Source organism: Vipera berus, assembly GCF_964194415.1.
Source record: "Vipera berus genome assembly, chromosome: 4".
Classification (NCBI taxonomy): Eukaryota; Metazoa; Chordata; class Lepidosauria; order Squamata; family Viperidae; genus Vipera; species Vipera berus.
In genome coordinates this window covers 26,409,494-26,428,137 of record NC_138206.1, presented here as the reverse complement: position 1 = coordinate 26,428,137, position 18,644 = coordinate 26,409,494, and the positions used below count along the sequence as shown (strand labels likewise).

General features: G+C 31.7%; 1 protein-coding gene across 3 annotated transcripts in view; it reads right to left on the bottom strand.

The window, feature by feature from the left end:
- NBEA (neurobeachin) overlaps positions 1 to 18,644 on the bottom strand; it is a 397,191-nt gene that overhangs the window by 158,219 nt on the left and 220,328 nt on the right. For all 3 annotated transcript variants that reach the window (XM_081327264.1, XM_081327262.1, XM_081327263.1), the window contains 2 exons: positions 16,510 to 16,634; positions 2,633 to 2,776 (listed from right to left, as the gene is read on the bottom strand). In XM_081327264.1, coding sequence (XP_081183390.1) covers positions 2,633 to 2,776; positions 16,510 to 16,634 — 269 coding nt within the window. The remainder of the gene's footprint in view (positions 1 to 2,632; positions 2,777 to 16,509; positions 16,635 to 18,644) is intronic.

Sequence of the window (18,644 nt, the reverse complement as noted above, 5' to 3'; positions counted from 1 at the left end):
ATCCAATAGTTTTATCATGGAAAATTTATCTTTTATAATTGCAAGTTAGTATAATTAATTGCCAGAAAAACTACTGGAAATTATTTCTAAAATTCTAAAATTCAGGGATTAGAAAATAAAAAAGGGGTTAATGCTTGGTATAATCAGTATGATTGTGCAAACTGAGACATTAATTTACAGAGTTAGCTATCCGACACTGCTACTATGTATTGATCTTTCTGTCTGTAATTTATCAATAAAAACTTGCCTCTTGAAATGAACAGTCTGGGAAGGAACTTGGGAGCTAAAACTGGAAGAGAAAATTATGAAATGTTTATTAATATTAAACAAGTCACTGAAATGGATTTATGTTTTAAATTGGCCATATCTTCTTAGCCAGCTACACTAAAACCATTTACCAGATTTTAAAAATCATTTAATTGTGAAAAGATTATGTGCAAATGAAATACTAACATTTTAAAGTCATTTTAGTTAATTTATACACATGTTAATTATATCTAAAAAGTAACAAGTTGGGATCTTTGCAAAAGTCTAGAAAACCCCTATAGTGTTTCCCAGATGCAAAGCAGAATAAAAATGGGAATCTATGAGATAACAATAGCAACTAGGGGAATTTGCAGTAGGTTTCCAACAGAAATCCCAGACAAAGGACATAAAAGATTAATATTTATCACATTAATAACTGTTGGGATATGAGGGAGGGAGTAGGAGTTGCCATAGTTGTGGTAGGATGGAAATGAGGGCTTGGGAAACAGTAGTTAGGCATGAGGTGGGGAATTTCAGGGCCACAGAGGAAATGTTGGTAAGAAAAGGAGTTAAACTTATTTGGGTGAAAGTTAGAGGTTCAGTAATGATACCAGCTGTGGCTTTTTTTTTCTTGAGGAAGAACAAAATATTTCGTTTCTCATCCAAGAAACCTCATCAGTTGTGATAGCAGGGGGTGGATGGGATGGAAGGATAGGTAGTAACAGTTGAGTCTGGTTGGGTGGGGGGAATGGAAGGATAGGTTCCATCTATCTAGTCTCTACTGTCAGTACCTATCCTTCCATTCCACCCCCACCCCTATCACAACTGATGAAGTTTCTTGGATGAGAAATGAAATGTTTTGTTCTCAAGGCAAAAAACAGTCCTGTTGCCTTTTGAGAAAAGCACATTTAAGAAATATTTGCATAAAAATAATGCCCTAAATAAAGTCTGGCCATTTCATGTAGTCATCAACCCAATGCTAGTTCCACTCTATTCCATTTTTATATTCCCACATAAGTGTTCTCACATCCTTGAGATTTTGGTAGATGAAAAAGGGCAAGCAAGAATTAGAAGAGCATAAAAATCAGTGCTTCAGCCTGGACCCTGACCTCATATTCATATTTCCTATTTCCTTATCCTGTTTATTTTTTAAGTGAGTGAGAAAGAAAAAAATCAATGATTGTTGAAAAGGATAAAAACAACCGTTTAATTGCTCATGGATATAGAAGGAAAATCCTGGGAGATGGGAAGGAACTGTATGAAAAGATAAATTAGCTCAGTTTCTCACATCATTTTGGATACTGTAATGATATGTAATAATGATCTTGGGAGATCAAGAGAAGACATACTACCCAGAGAATGGGCAGATAAAAGGAAGCTTAGCCCATAGCTTCAGTGTGAGAAGAGCAAGAGACTCATAAGGGGCCCTCACTAAGTTACTGGCTATAATGGTGACAGCAGGAGAATTGTACTTTCAGACTTCTATTAATGTAGCTTTACAATAAAGTAGTATTAGCTTATATGGCCATGAGCTCTTCCTAATAAGGCTGACATCAATCTTGCAAGTCTGAAAGTATAATTCTGCTGCCTTCTACTTTGCAATCTGAGAAGTTAGGAAGAGTTCTTTTTGAGCCTCTTGCTCTGTCCATTATGCAGCTCTGGGCTATGCTGCCTCTTATATCTCTGTTCCCTAGGCCAGTAGCCTCCAATCTTTTGGGCACCAGGAACTGGTTCCATGGAGAGAGGATTTTTGGCAGACCGGAGGGGGCGTGGTATTGCATGCTGCCTGCATCCTGCGGATGGGGCTTTGCTTGTTTGCATGGACCAGTTTCTGGCATGTTGTGGATCGGTGCCGGTCCATGGACCAACGGTTGGGGACCCCTTCCCTAGGCAATATCTCTTTGCCTGATCTTACAAGGTCATTACCACATATCATTATGGGTACACATATGCAAGCAACCTATTTTTAAATTAAAAGGATAATTAAGTGTTAAAAACCATGGTTGCAGAATTGTGTATTTAAATAAAATATAAGAAATCAATTTTTAATACTATTAATTGTCCTCCTATAATAAACATGTAATTACAGGTCTGTAAAATCTAGCAATAGTAGCTTGTAAAGAACAAAACATTCAAAAAAGGTGAGACTGGTCTATCTTTATATATGTGTATTTGTATATATATATAATTTTTGTCTGATAAAGCTTAATGCAGTATGTGTATAATGACTGTAATGATTAGTGACCAGATTCAATAGAATATATTACACTAACCAATATCTTAAAAAGCAACTATACCAAATTCTATAGGCAGCAAAATCTTTCCAAAATATAGGAGATAGATCATAACTTTCTTTTTGCCAAAAGTTGCAATAATTTTTTGATACCTGCAAGATTATCAATCTCCTTTTCTTGCAACAGACTGACAGCATCATCATCCCCTTCTAGCATGAGTTCAGTTTCAGTATTTTGGTTGACTACAGCTTGACTTCGAAAGGTTTTCTTTGATTTCACCACATCTTCTTCCGTTCCTATAAAATAAACATTGTTTTCAATCAACATTTCAGTTTAGTCTGAACATCCATTAAATGTTTTCAAAGACAAAATTAATGGAATTAATTTGTACTTCAAAATATGTTTTCAAACCTTTACAAAAAACAGATGTCACATTTTAGACAAAAATGTGTTAGGATTATTGGTTATTATTATGTAAACTTCAGAATAAAAGATAAAACCATAAAAATGAAAGTATCACACTAGTGGCAGTTCCTCTGTTATAACAACCTGATAATGCACATGCACTAGAAATGCAGTAGTCATTTAGTTGAATTTGCTCAATATGCAGTTTAATAATTTATATAAATCTTCTTGAAATTAATTTTGTTTTACAATATGAAAAATACATTTTTTAAAGAATTGCTTGGGTTCTTTTAGTATGATTGAAACTGCAGGTTTTTTTGTCATTCTTTATCATTCAGTTTGCCACAATGTAATAAACATTTATCTAAATGACAGTGTAGGACACCGAAAGCTGCCCTTCAATCAATGTATCCTTTATGAATTAAAATTCCATTTATCAAAATTACAGAAAGAACTATAATGTCACAGGGGGCTGGCTCATTACAAGATTTATAAACACTGTCCTTACAAAGAAATGGTTTAACACCTAACAAATCAAACTTTGATTGGGCACAGAATTTATTTGTGATCATCTATCTTCAGAAAACATGCTATACTGAATTTCTGGCCTCACTATACATTCATCAAGAAATTAACAAGCAGCTTCTATAAACCACTGCATCACCTTGTATCCTGTAATATGCAATATGTTCTGAGAAGATTTGCTAAAGATAGTTGTTATATAATTCTAAAGAGGTATTCTCGAAAGACAGTATTTTTCTTTTTCAAAGCCGAAGGGCACAGAATCAGTTTAAAAATGCATTTGCTTTGAATTATGCATAGCTAATACTAACACTGAACATGATATAATAAAGGCCAACATTGTGACTATTTAGCATTTTTATAATTAAGCATTCAGATTAAAAATTGATATTAGTTTTGGTAAAGATGATCTCTATGTGATGAGGCAATCAATCAATCAATAAATATGTATATGCATATGTATATTATCATTAACATTTTATGAAAGAATATTGCTAATAATAAGCTTTTTTGATTATGATTGTAAGGTTTTGGACCTTTATTTTTATTTTATTAAACATTGGCTCCAAATTGCATTTTGGAATAATGATTGGGTTTGTCTAATCTTATTTTTTATTTATTTTTAGTCTTTAAATATATCAAGAATCTTGACTATTCAATATTCAAATTGGATAACCTCTTGCAAATTCCTGTTACACTTTAAAATAAAACACTCCTTTAATAATGTTAATTTGAATGTATATTTAAATGTTGTAAAATATATCAAATAATAAACAATGTTACTTAATTGTTATAAGGTAGTCAGCATTAAGTAAGACATTAACAAGCCTTGAGATTTATAAAATAATTTCATTATTTTACAACTTTATTCTAATACATGGCATAAACACATCTACATTTCTGTTTTATATGTAACATTTAGACTGTAGTTATTGTGTTCCACATTCAATATTTAATCAAAAATATTTTTAAGCACATATTTTGTAATATAGGCCTGACTTCTGAATTTTATTATTAATGGCAGTTTGGTTATTTTTTATTTCAGACCACAAGCCAAGTAGCTAATCAAAGAGTTAGATAAAATATTTATCTGTTTTTCTATTTTCAGAATTTAAACTTTCATAGATAAATGAAAAAAATCACTTAAATTTTCATTCTAAATTTGGTACATTTAAATGATTGCAAATGCAGATTCATTTTAATGTACTCTGCCTTAAAATCTGATCTGTATTCTTTTTTAGGAACTCGGGGGATGACATTCAAATTTCCTGTTAAATACATGAATTTAGGGGAAATACAGAAATGATTATTATTATTTTTTGGGTGTAGCAACAAAGACATTTCTTGGTCTTCTGGAAAACTGCATGCAACTTTAGAGATACTTGTATTCTTTTTCCCTTGCCCTACTTGCTTTCTTTAAATATTTTCAATTTCTAAAATAATATATGATTTTCTAATGTTTTTGTACCAGATATAATGGAATATAACACTACATTACCACTGCAATGAACAATTAAGGTTTAGGACATATTTTGACCTAGCCAAATTTTATCAGTCAATCTTTATTATGCTGCAGACTACAACTGTATTAATTCAGCATAAATGTAAATTCTCAGAAATGTATATATTCTAAATGATAGGTACAGTAAAAGACAGAAAAATAATGGATGGAAAATATACCATTGATGGATTAAAATTAAATTTATTAGGAAATCATAGTATAGAGAAATAATAAGGTACACAAGGTATGTTCCAAACCTCTGCATATCTTGTATTAACTATATTAACAGAATTAGCCCTGGTGGTTTTGAGAAAAATTTAGTTGGACCATGGAAGATTTTTTTTTAGATATTTCCATACCTTGGCTTATGAATCCATGACACTAAAGGCACTCACTTGGATCAAAAGGAAGATTATACTAAATAATTCTATTGATGAAATGCACGAGGCACGAACCTATGTAATCATCCACTTTCAGGAAAAGGGGAATGACAAATTACATCCATAGTAGATCACTATTTTTTTTAAATAAAATAACAATAATAAAAATAAAAATTGAATTAGATGCATTGAAATAAAAGGTATTATTAGTAGGTAGAGCTTATTAGATTTATGGGCCACCAAGCTTGGCTAGAGGTGACTTAAAAGTATGTTGAGTAGTAAACCAAAACTCTTATGAAACCAAATAATGAGAACCTTTTTCTTTCTTTCTTTTCTTTCTTTTCTTTCTTTCTTTCTTTCTTTCTTTCTTTCTTTCTTTCTTTCTTTCTTTCTTTCTTTCTTTCTCTTTCTTTCTTTCTTTCTCTTTCTTTCTCTTTCTTTTTCTTTCTTTCTCTTTCTTTTCTTTCTCTCTTTCTTTCTCTCTCTCTGTCTCCCTCCCTCTCTCTCTCTCTCTTTGTCTGTATTTCCCCTCCTCTTTTCCTTTCTATGTATACATTTCATAAAGAAGGAGAAAACAACCATAAAATAGAAAAAAGACAAACTTTTTCAAAAAGAATTTGACACATCAACACTGATTTGGGTAACATCCATATTTTCTTCTCAAATGTCATTTAAACTTGTAAATTCTCATTTAGATTCTTCAGATCACAGCTGGTTCTAGGTATGCAAGCTAAACATCAAAGATTACCTGCTGTGTCCATAACTATTAGAAGTCAGTTCAAGGCTACTTGAATAAATGCACAGACAGTATGTGGCTGATTTTAGACATGAGTTGACTGAAAAGTAAAAACACACACACACACACAAACCAAAATTTCACATCCAAATCTAAGTCAAACACACAACTCAGTTCAAACAAACTACTCAACATCATAATTCATTAACATCTATTTGACTTTAAAGTCACTAATTTCATTTTAAAGGTAAAGTGGAAATAAAAGTACAGTTAGTTTAGTAGCTGTGATACTAACCAAAAGAGAATTCTGCTTCTTTCAGAATTCATTCCACAGCTTACTTCAGTGAATTATAGATAAGGCAATTTATGCAGTGATTTTCCTTTCATCTTTGAAGAGGGCTGGCAGAATGGAAAGTTAACTCATTTTAGTGTTACCTAAATGTACTGACAGGACATTCTAATGTTTCCAAACATCTGGAAATCAGCTTCATGGGGTGATTTCTTTTCTTAAAGAATGCTTCTTATATTTTACAGCTTTGTGTGGCTTCTAAAAGTGTGTCAACATACTGAAAGTTTGTCCCATTAACAATAAAACAATGTGCTCAAGTAAAAAATATATATTTTACACAATAAAAATGTAAGGTGAAACTTTCCTCTTGCTTCTTTCTGAAACTACTTAGCCAGTGCACAACTTTTGCTGTCTTAAATTCTGAAGTAGTCGTAAGTAGTCTTTATAAAAATACCATTATTTCACTACCTGTTAAAGTATACATTTTTTTCTAAGCAATATTATTTTTTGATTCATTTAGTATTGTAATTTTCTACGATTATAAAGTAAGTGTAAAATAAAGACATTCAAAATATAATCATGTGACTGCAGCATACTATCAGGATGAAACTGAGAAATATGGCAAGAAGGCATTTGGATTTCTTCACAACTGGGTGTGGCATAAACTAAAAAAAACCTGGCCTGATTCCTGCCAAACACATCATTATTCTGGTATTAGCAAAAAAAAAAGCAAAGTGTACGTTGCTAACTGAGTCAGATGATCTAAGAATACACCAGAAGAAGGTACTAACCTTATAGAACTACTGTAGATCAGGATGTAAGATCCAGGTCTGATGCACTTCACTAGCAAGTTCTTTACAAATTCTCAAGTATATCTTAAGTTCTCCTTGGCTTCATTCTACCTGTAATTCTAGGGTTCCTAACTGCATGGTTCTTGAGCTGTAATCTGAAATCCATTCTAAACCTTCCTGCCAGTTTATCAGTATTGTATTACTGTGATCAGTAAGAATTAAAGCATCAAGGCGATAAAGGCAATAGCATTAAAACCATTGCTTTTCACAAGTATTTATCCTAAGAACTTAAAGTAGCTTATGAAGGCCATGGTTAAATTCTACTTAATGCTTTTGTTGTGCACATTAATATACTTACCTTATTCTTTACTCAAAACCATCCTGAAATCATAATTGTTCATATGAGATTGAATTGAATGTGACTGAACTCCTACAGTTTCTAATGCCCTTTAATTTTAAATAACTCTATATAAAATTCTTCTTTTAACTAAGAATGTAAGATGTTGCTGTTTTTTTATCTCTGTATTAGAAGATCAGGAAATAGAGCATTACATTTCAGTTTGGTAAAGTGGCAGAAAATAAAAACACTTTCTGAAAAGGAGTAAATATATAGCATAAATCTGTAAAACATTTCATGTAACAGTTTTGTTTAGATGGGGACATAAAAGCATACTATTATTTCTCACTTCTTGATGCTTTTCCTTCTGCATTAAATGTAAAAGGTGATACGATACAATACAATACAGTACAATTATCAGTTAAAGAAAACAGTGGTAAACTAAGTAGGAAAATACTTTGATTTATTTCCTATTCTAGATCTGCAATTCAGTATTTTGTTCCCAATATAACCTGATGTCAAAAAGACATACAAAAGAAGGACAGTTTCTCATTTGTCTTTCCTGTAAGATATATTGAGAGGCATGACTCTCCTGAAGTGGAAGTAATTATGTAGTCATCACAACTAATAAACTATCTTTGATAGTCTTATGCTCCATGAAATTATGGTATTGTGATTGTGATATTGTGATATTGGTTAACTCTGCACTATTATCATTAATTTATTACTGATTATCACTTATTTATCAATATTATTGCTAGCCTTATTCTTTTAAAAAATTATCCTTCACTTTTTCTGTTTATTTTTTGAAACAAAACAAACTTTTTTAAAAATTAAAACTTCATATTAAAATACAAGCTAAAAAGGAGTAGAAAAAAGGATAAAATCTTATATTTCATACTTATCAATAGTCATTGGTTTACCAATGGATTCATTATTACAATATAGGGAATACAAGTTATTATTGTAAGATATCAAGAATCTCTGCCATAGTAATACATATTGCTACATCCTTTGATTAATAGCAAATTGCTTTTTAAAGAGATAGATCACACATTACTGACAGCATTCCTTGACATTTGCAATAATAACACTTTTAAAATTTCTTAATATAATTTTTGACACTCCACTTTACCAATTCTTGATGCAACCACACTTTCCAATAGTCACATTCTAAAGACTTGATCATTATATTAACATCTTTAACATTTAAATGTTTCTGCATAAATTTACTAACTTACATTAATACATTATCCCTCAAAATAGTAAAAGATTGCATGATCATATCATATGGGTTAGTAAGCACTCTAATTTCTTATGCCTCCAGCATAAAAAATCAAATCAAATACATTCTTTAAGGAGTCCAATATACCCTAAATACAATGTTTAATAGATCTCAAATCTGTAGATACTATTTCAACATTTTTAAGAACCTGAGGCCATTGCTATGGCTTTATAGATATTCCAATTCTTTAGTCCATTTTGAAATAGCCAATAAATGTTTGTCCATTTTAAAAATATTCTTGAGACCAAAGAAAAGAACATATCTAACTCAGGGCTGAACTGTGGAATCTTGGGTGCTTAGTTCAATCTTTTCTAAAAGTTTCAACTTATTTCCATATATTTGGAAATACTATGGATATATAAAGTACCAAACATTTAATATAATCATAACAAATCACTTAACCATCATCACCTCTAAAAATGTTCAGGTTCATTTAACACTTTTTTTGCAGAGACACTACATCTATAAAATCCTATCACATGAAAAAAGTTGATTTATTTTGAAATATATTTTTTAAAGAAAATGAGTTAGAGTATTGCTAGGACTCTCCAAGGTGAATATCTGAAATTATATTTACTAGAAGAGATCTATTTGCCATTTAAGATAAGAGAAAATTAGAATTTAAAGAGAAAGAGAAAGAAAGAAAGAAAGAAAGAAAGAAAGAAAGAAAGAAAGAAAGAAAGAAAAAAAAGAAAGAAAGAAAGAAAGAAAGAAAGAAAGAAAGAAAGAAAGAAGAGAAAGAAAAGATCCTGTTATATAATTTAAAATTAAAAACTAAAGATAAATATTATAAGTGACATTCCAGAATTTAACAATAAATATTCGATTCAAATTATTTTAAAAACAATTTTTAATGTGTATGTTATGTGAAAAAAAGATACCAAAATGTTGGATGTTATCTTATTCTTCATTGTTTAGTTACATAAGGAATTTAGTACCACGATGGTTGGACAGATAAAGACCTCATGTTGCAATTATCAATAAAAATTTTATATATATTTTATATGTATACACACACACACACACACACAAAAACATAATTTCATCGTATCTTAAGCTATGAGAGTGCTGTCTTATAACATAGACTGGTAAATAAGATGGTGACTACTTGTGATTTCGTGCCACTATATTGTAAAAAAATTATATGGGAAAATAATAAACTGCAAAAAACTATTTTAATAATAATTGCCCTGAAATACATTTTGCAAACGGCAGTCATAACCAAGTTATTTCCCTAAATAAAACAAATAGCTACTGCTCAGTAGAAAAGGACATCAAGGACACTTGCAAGAAAGAATTGGATCAATATTAAAGTGATTTTCATTTCATGCTTCCCCAACTCCAGTAAGCTGACAATATACTCTGATTATGTGAACTGTCTGTGAGTAACATAGAAAAGGTTATTAGAGGAGGAGGTGGAAATGGAATGCACTTTTTATATTGACAGTTTTGCTAATAGAGTGTACTGGCTTTCAAAGCCATGCAGTATTTTCACTATTTAATTTTTACAGCATTTTCTTCCTTCTTCTAAATACAAGTTTGAAATGTAATTTTAACAGAAATCTGATTTATTTTGAAAGGCAAAAATGTTTATACTGAGAGCATTATTTCTGAAATAACTCAAAATATATTATTGACTATGTAATAGCCAATTATAATAAATTTGCAGATTATGCAATCACAACATAATACAACAAACAAAATTGTTTGGAAAATAATGATAAAATTTATTTTAAGGAAAATGTTAACTGTAAATGTTAACTCAGATTAATTCAAATCTAAGGGAGGAAATTATTTTTACACCCTCCCACATCATTTCCCCCCAATTATCACTTTTCAATTTGGTACTTAGTGGTACCAATACAATACAAAACTCAAACCCAAACAAACCTGCAAACAAAAACAAAAACTAGAAAGCTTTTTAAGTGAAGCAGGTTTACATGCTTTTCTCATTTTCATTGCTTCCTCTAAGATCATCCTTATTAGATTGAAAAATAGAAGAGACTGACGAAACCTGGAAGCCTTTTTGAAGACAACGTGAGGTAAAAAGGAGCGTCTAGAACAGGGGTAGGCAACCTCGGCTCTTTTATGACTCATGGACTTCAACTCCCAGAATTCCTGAGTCAGCTGACTCAGGAATTCTGGGAGTTGAAGTCCATGAGTCATAAAAGAGCCGAGGTTGCCTACCCCTGGTCTAGAACAACATCCTCCATGGATAAAAGTGGTAAGGACCAGTGAGGGACTGCCTTCCACTTTCATCTTTGGAGCATTTTTTTACTCCAATCCTAGTTAATTAAAATGATTTACTTCATTAGTTTACAAAGAGATGTGAAGATCAATATCCAGAGTCAGAATCAGGGTTGGTGTATTGAATAACTACGTTTCTAAGCTACACCTCAATTCAGCCATTCCATCTAATTCCTCTATCCCAATGCATAAAGCACCTCTAAAAGCATGTATTTGTATAGAAAAGGCAACACTGCAAATTTTCTTTCCAAAGGTTCGAGTTTTAAAGAAATCTGTGAGTGTGGATTTGCAAGCTTTGAGATTCATGTTAAGTTTCGTCAAGCAATCACACGGTCAGTTATGTAAACAGTTCTCTACATGGATCAGGATGATTTTGTAAACTGCCTGTGGCAATAACAAAACCGTATAATTAACAAAACTGCTATAGAAAGGTAGTATGAAATACAGTACAGTGAAAAGAGAATTTAATGTGGAATGCTATTTTAAAATATTTTCTGTACAAAATGTCATACAAACAACTGAAATTTTAATTGAATGAATGAAAATGAATAAACCTAATGCTGTTTAGTTCTCAGGTTCTCAAATTATCTGAAACATTTTCACTAAATTTTAATGTTTTACCTCTTTAGGTAATGTCTGCCACTTCTCCCTTGAGCAAGTATAAAATCCATAGAGAGAACTGTTATTTCCAAAAAACTCCTGTGTTCCTTGCTCAGTTAGCATCATAACACTATTATATACCATGTGTTCACTATCAGTAGTGATTTAAGTCTAGATTAGTTAGAGAGTGCTCTTTTATTCATCAAGGTCATGTCTTGATGGCTATGCAAGCTTAGATAAATCAGGCATTAAGTAGATGCATCTCCACAGAACCTAGAAATTCTCTCATCTGCAGACCTCAGCATATCTTGTTATTTATTGCCAAAGAATTGACTGATTAATTTTGTCATCTTTGCTCTGTGATTTTTTGCTCAGCTGAGGCTGCCTGCCCTTGTCTGCAATGCCTGATCAGACCTATTTAAGCTGACGCCTTTGATCACAGTCCCAGATGAGCTTGCTGACTTAGGCTCTGACTAAACATTTCTTGGCTGTGATATTTAATCACAATTCCCTCCACACTCACAGTGATGACTGTCAGTCTATTCTATATAGAAATGTAAAGCAGTATTTACGCTATCATTTTCAAAATAAAATAAAAAACCCCTCATCCATATAATTCTTTTTTTTTTGTTTCTACTATGAAGATATTTGTGGACAGTGAATTACCTTATGTAACTTGGAACTTTTTACATAACAAAAAATGAATGGTTTTCTCCATAGTACTTCTTATCTGTGATTCTGGTATTAAAAAAGAGATATAAAATGATCAAAATAAAACTGATGAAAAATCCCTAATGAAAGTTAAGCCCCCACGGGAAAAAAAATGCTGTGCCTCCAGCTCTTTATTAATCACATTCCAGCACCAGAGGTTGAAAATACATCAAACTGCACCAAATCCTTTTTACATGACAACCTCATAAATTATTCAACTCATTAGTATCACCAGGAGGTATAAAAATAACATCAGTGTTAAGGATGTTTTCTCATACAGTTGGGTCAAGTAAAAGTTTTAATACTAAAATCCATAAGTACAAGCCTCCAAACTACACCCCCTCCCTCCAATCAAGGTAAAAATTCTCTGGTCTTAATCTCAGTGAAAGCTGTTTTAAATTCTTCTGGAAGACTGTTCTTAATTTTGATACTGAAAGGTTTAGGAAAAAAAAAGTACTTTAAAATTGCAAAAGATAACATCTTTCCACTGTGACCTGTAATATAAACAGTAATGACACTATCTATATTTCTCCAGGTACATGGTATCATGGGAAATAAATGCAGGAGGAGAAACATCAACTAATCTGTATGACATTCTTATGATTAAGCTAGATCACAATCTTTAAAAAAAACCCTCCTTTTAAGCACAATAACAAACAGTTCTCTCATTTCATAAATGTGGCTTGCTGTTCTTGCCCTCTGTTAGTTTCAGACTACAAATAAGCAAGACTGATTGTGGTAACACAGACACAGCATATGACATCAATTTGTATTAAGGGAGCCTTTTTTAATTGTCATGGCATGATGGGTCAGACTTGGCTATTCATACAAGGAGGCATATACATATGTATATTATACACACACACCAGAGAAGACACAGAGTGTAGTTCACCAGAGGAGGGAAGTTAAAGTCTCTCCCATGTAGCAATCCCTATTAAAGTCATTGCTACAAGGGTCAAGGGAAGAGAGGCTAAGAACAGCAGGATGTACATATCTTGTCTATACCAATACTGTACTTCAAACTAATCAGAAATTACTTTTTAAAAAAATGTCCTATTTTTTCCCCATGGCATCTATTCCCTCTTGTTCTTCAACATAAATTAGAGAAATAACAATGACATGAAATAAAGTAAAATAAAAAAGCGGTTGTGTCTCAGGATGGCCTGTAATATAGTTTTGCTTTCAGACTCCTTGGTTGAAGACATATCAAGAATTGTGAGAAGTAAAGCTCTGCAACTCAAATGCTATAAGGTTCATATTCTAATATCATCAAAAATTCCTGAATGGAAGTATGGAAAGCTGCTGCCAGTTGATGTATTTATCGAAGAACACAGAACAATCTGACCTAATACATGGCATTCTAGACAAGCAACATCACAAAATCTAAGAATATGCTATATAAAACCTTTAAAGTATTTTACTAATCTAAACAAGTCTGAAGCAGTACTTATACTGTTTCAATTATATTTTCAGAAAAGAGTTAGTTGAAACAAAGGGATCTGAATGCAACATGAACCATACTACAGAGGGCAGAGAAAGGCATTGAATGTGACAGCTTCCAAGCATTATAATTGTGCAATCTTATATGCTACTCAAATATGAGTCCCATGAAATTCAGTCTGACATAGCTCACTAGCAATCGTTTTCATTAAAAGCAAAATAAAAATTGTTGATAGGGCTTAAGAGATAAGAATTAAAATGTGGCACATAAAACAGGATTTCTATTATTAGGCATATAGTTACAAAATAGTTTCTTCATTCTTTTTTCATATTTTTGTTCTATTACATTTCTCTTTTCTCCATAGTTTCCAACTTTTAGTCATTTTTATAAAGTTAAATCATATTAATTGGAGATCAAGAGAGTGTATATAAAATTATTAATTACTAAACTTACATAATTCAACCAAACTACAGAGGCTAGTACTGTGGAATTAAATTTCTGGAATGGTTTACATTCCCAATTAATTCAATGAGATTGTAAATTCTTTCATTTAAATTTGGTTTATTATATCTCTAATAGGAGGTGATTTGCTATTTGTAAATTTATTAGCTCACTCTGACAATGGAATTTATATATACATATAATACTCCATACACACTGCCAGCTTTAAGCAGTGCAATAAGTCTCTATAATCATACAATAAGAAACACTTTTAAGTGCAGAAAACTTTTCAGAAAGGTTATCTTATTCTCATTTTTTGCTTCCAAAAATGGGCTTCTCTCTGTATTCTCTAAAATAAAAGAGACTTATAAAACTAAGAAATGTGAAAGTCCTTTTATATTAACCTTGTCAAAAAAAACCTACCTTTCTTTGGATTCAATGAACCATATTTTTTCTAAAACTAACTGGATTATTAGTGTATTTTTAGTTTTTCATTTATGTGTATATATTATTCTAATGTCCCCAGTCCTGTTTGTATTTAAATAAAATATAAACTGGACAAGCTTGAAAATTACTGTTAACTATGTTGCAAATGTATTTAGCTATACAAGACAAATAACATGCTAAATGTACAAAATAGAAAACACTATAATAAAAATGGACAGATTTCACTCCAACGGAGCCTAATAACAATTCTAACTACATTTTGGACAGTAAGAATGTTACAGTGAAAATGAATGTTTTGCCGAAATTTCTATTTTTATTTCAAATGATACCTATTCTTAAAAAGGATTCAAACTTGGAGGAATGGCAAAAGGGTATTAATAAATTTGTTTGGGCAGGGAAAAGGCCACGAGTTAAATTTAAGATTATGCAGGATACGCATGAGAGAGGTGGTCTTAAAATGCCTAATTTTAAACTATATTATGAAGCTGCTGCTTTGTCAGCGATAAGTGATTGGATTAATCTAACACAAGTGAGATTATTAAATCTTGAAGGTCATGATTTGCTATTCGGTTGGCATGCATACCTATTGTATGATAAGAAGGTGGATAATGTGTTCAAGGTGCATATTTTAAGACATGCTCTGTTGCGAGTTTGGAAAAAGTATAGACATAAGCTAAATTATAAGATACCTTTATGGGCAATACCGAAACACGCAATAGAAAATATAAGTGTTGGATTTAAACATGATGTGACTACATATAAGGAAATTTTAAGTTTGGAAAGGAATGTATGGCATTTGAAGCCGTATAATTTCTTACGAGAAGAAAAGATTGTTCAAACTTGGTTTCAGTATGGGCAATTACAAGCCAGGTGGAAAGAAGATCAGAAAATTGGTTTTTCAATGACTGATGAAAATTTGGTAAAGCAAATTAGAAATCAAGGTCAAGCACATATCAAACGGATATATCTTGCACTGATAGAAATTGATTCAGAGACAGAACTTGTTAAAGATTGTATGATAAAGTGGGCTCAGAATTTTCAAGAAGTCATTACAATGGATACTTGGGAAAAGATTTGGGTGAGAAATGTAAAATTTACGCAAGCTCAAAATTTAAGAGAGAACTTTTATAAAATGTTTTATAGGTGGCATTTAGATCCTAAAAAATTAGCAAGTATGTATCCGAACTGCCAGCCTAAATGTTGGAGGTGTGGTGGTGAAGATGCAACGTATTTTCATATATGGTGGACCTGTAAGAAGGTTAAAGCATTTTGGATTAAAATTTGGTGGAATATGCAGAAGATATTTAAGAAAAGGATAAAGTTTTGTCCGCAATTGTTTTTACTGGGCATTATTACTGACACTACTGTTGTGGACACTAAGTTGATGTTGAATTTAATTACGGCAGCAAGACTTTTAGTAGGGCAATATTGGAAGAAGGAAGAACTGCCGACTATAGAAGAATGGACTTTAAAAGTTTCCAACCTGGCGGAAATGGCAAAGATCTCAGTGTATTTGAAAGACCATTCGCAACAGAGATATATTGTGGAGTGGAAAAAATGGATTGATTACATCCAGAATAAATATGGGACTAAAAAGTTTCATTTAGCATTTGAATAAGTATTGATGTGATATTTATATTGCTTGTAGTCATTTTATAAGTTAAAGTGCGATAGATTTAATAGTTTATTGTTCTTTGCATATGGTAGATTATGATTGTTTCTACTTTTATACCTTGTATTTAGCTCTGGGAAGTCGGGGAGGGGGGAGGGGGAGGGAGGGAGGTGTTGGGGAGGGTTGGGAAGAGGGGAGGGGGTTGGGAGGGGTTTTGTTTTGTTATAAATAAAATGTACTGTAAAACTTTTCAATAAAAAAAAGAATGTTACAGTGATACTGACCGTATTCTCCAGCAGCTTTCAGCAATGCATCAGAATGGGTGGAGCCAAAAGCATTGCGAACAAACCGTCTCCGCCGGCGAAGATCATCTTCCCAGTAATCTAAGCGCCAAAAATCATGCAGTTGGCTAAGGAATTAAAAAAAAAAGTAATCAGCATCTACAGGTAAATTCTGTCTGTACCATTGTTTAGGAAAAAGCTCTATAAAGAACATGTTTATTTCAGTGATTACAAACAAACTACAACAAATATATGACTTCTTAAAATAAAAATATTCAATAACTTCTTTCCTTTCATTTAAATATTCATGGATTCTGCCTCGTCTCAGAATATTTTGCCCACCAAAAAAAGCCATTAATCAGAGGAAGTCCATTAACAAATGCAGTATCAAATTACAAGTATTAATGACACCTCTTGCTTTTTTTAGTGTTTTTAAAAAGAACTGTAAATCATAGAGTGGACTTAAGAGCAAATATTTTTCACTCTAATTACTAGAATCCTTTAGAAGAGTAAAAGTATAAAACACTGGCCACTTGAAATCTGTGGAGTTATGATTAAAATAATGCACTGAAATATTCATTGAACTAATTCCCCATTGCCCCGAGCAACCTGAGAAAATTGCAATTTTATTCATTATTAATAACACAGAATTAGAGCTGCAAAAATCCACCATGTGGTAATTGTATAGGTAAATTATTATTCCAACACCAACAGAGTCCTTGGATGATTGTATAGCTTCCAGCTAAAACAAGCCATTAACAACCATGGCCATGTTCATGTTACATTGCCTGTTTTACATTCAGAATCTATATTAAACTTCCACATAATGATTCAGAAACTATTGTTAATCTGTATCCTACTGAAAATGCAAATATGTGCATTTATTTGACAGAAAATTAATTTTTCTTTAGTATATGTGAGACTTTCAAGAATCTCAAAATTAACAATTCAACACTAAACTAAAATGCAAACAATTATTGTTTTGGATAATAGCATTATGATGTTGATGGATGATCAAGTCATGATTGTACTCTTATGGGGTGGCCATATAAAACTTTAAATAAATAAATACTCTTCTTTCAATGTGATGTGTACATTTTTCTTAGTAACTACATGCTAAGGAAAATTAATTTGCTGAGATAAATAAAACAAATTTACATAATTGTAGGGAATAATTATTCTTCTCTATAGCATGTCAGCTAACAAAGTAGTATCATCAATATAGCCCAATTGATGTTTCTTTCTCCATTTTTAAAACCATCTTCTTCCAGTCCAGCTTTCTCAATATATGTTCATAATGCATAACTAAACTAAACTAAACTAAACTAAACTAAACTAAACTAAACTAAACTAAACTGGGTGGCCATATAAAAATAAAATGTAAAATAAAATAAACTTTCTTTTTCCAACTAGGAATCTTCAGTAAACCCACTTGAGAGATGCCTGGAAAGACTTTTCTTGTCTGTTTGATTTCATGTTCAGAATCTTTAGAATGTTTAATGTAGATTCTGACTTTTTTTTTACCAGCTCTCTATTTTGTTTTGTTTTGTTTCTTCCTGAGGAATGAAGATGTTTCTTCACTCATTCATCTGTAACATTCATACAGGACAGATACCAGTAAACAAATAGAGGCATCTAACCAGCACACACTATTGTCCAAAGCCTCATTGCAACTGTCTTGCATAATATTTTTATGGAGGACTTGACCAGTTTCAAGGGAAAGTTAAAATTCTGTGATCCTCATTTTAGGTTGAATGATTTTGATTGTGAGAATTTAGTATAAATTTTCATGGCTTGAGAATTGCAGGTTATTGCAAGTTCATCTCCCCCAATTAGCCTTGAAAATAAACTGGGTATCATGTGTATAACTGCTTATATGAATGGACTGCATTTATAAAAACTGTCAATATTGAGGGAAACAAGACAATGCCAATTCTTGAATATAAACCCAGATCAGGCTCAGATAGTTCATGACTGACGTGGCAGATGAAACAGAGTAACATGATCATTCACTGTATTTCTAAAAGTGATAATTAATGCAAATTGATACCCAGCATGATGGAACTAGTACATTAGCTTACATAAGACAAGAGATAGCCAGTAAAATTTACCTATTTCCAGATATGAAAACAATGTTA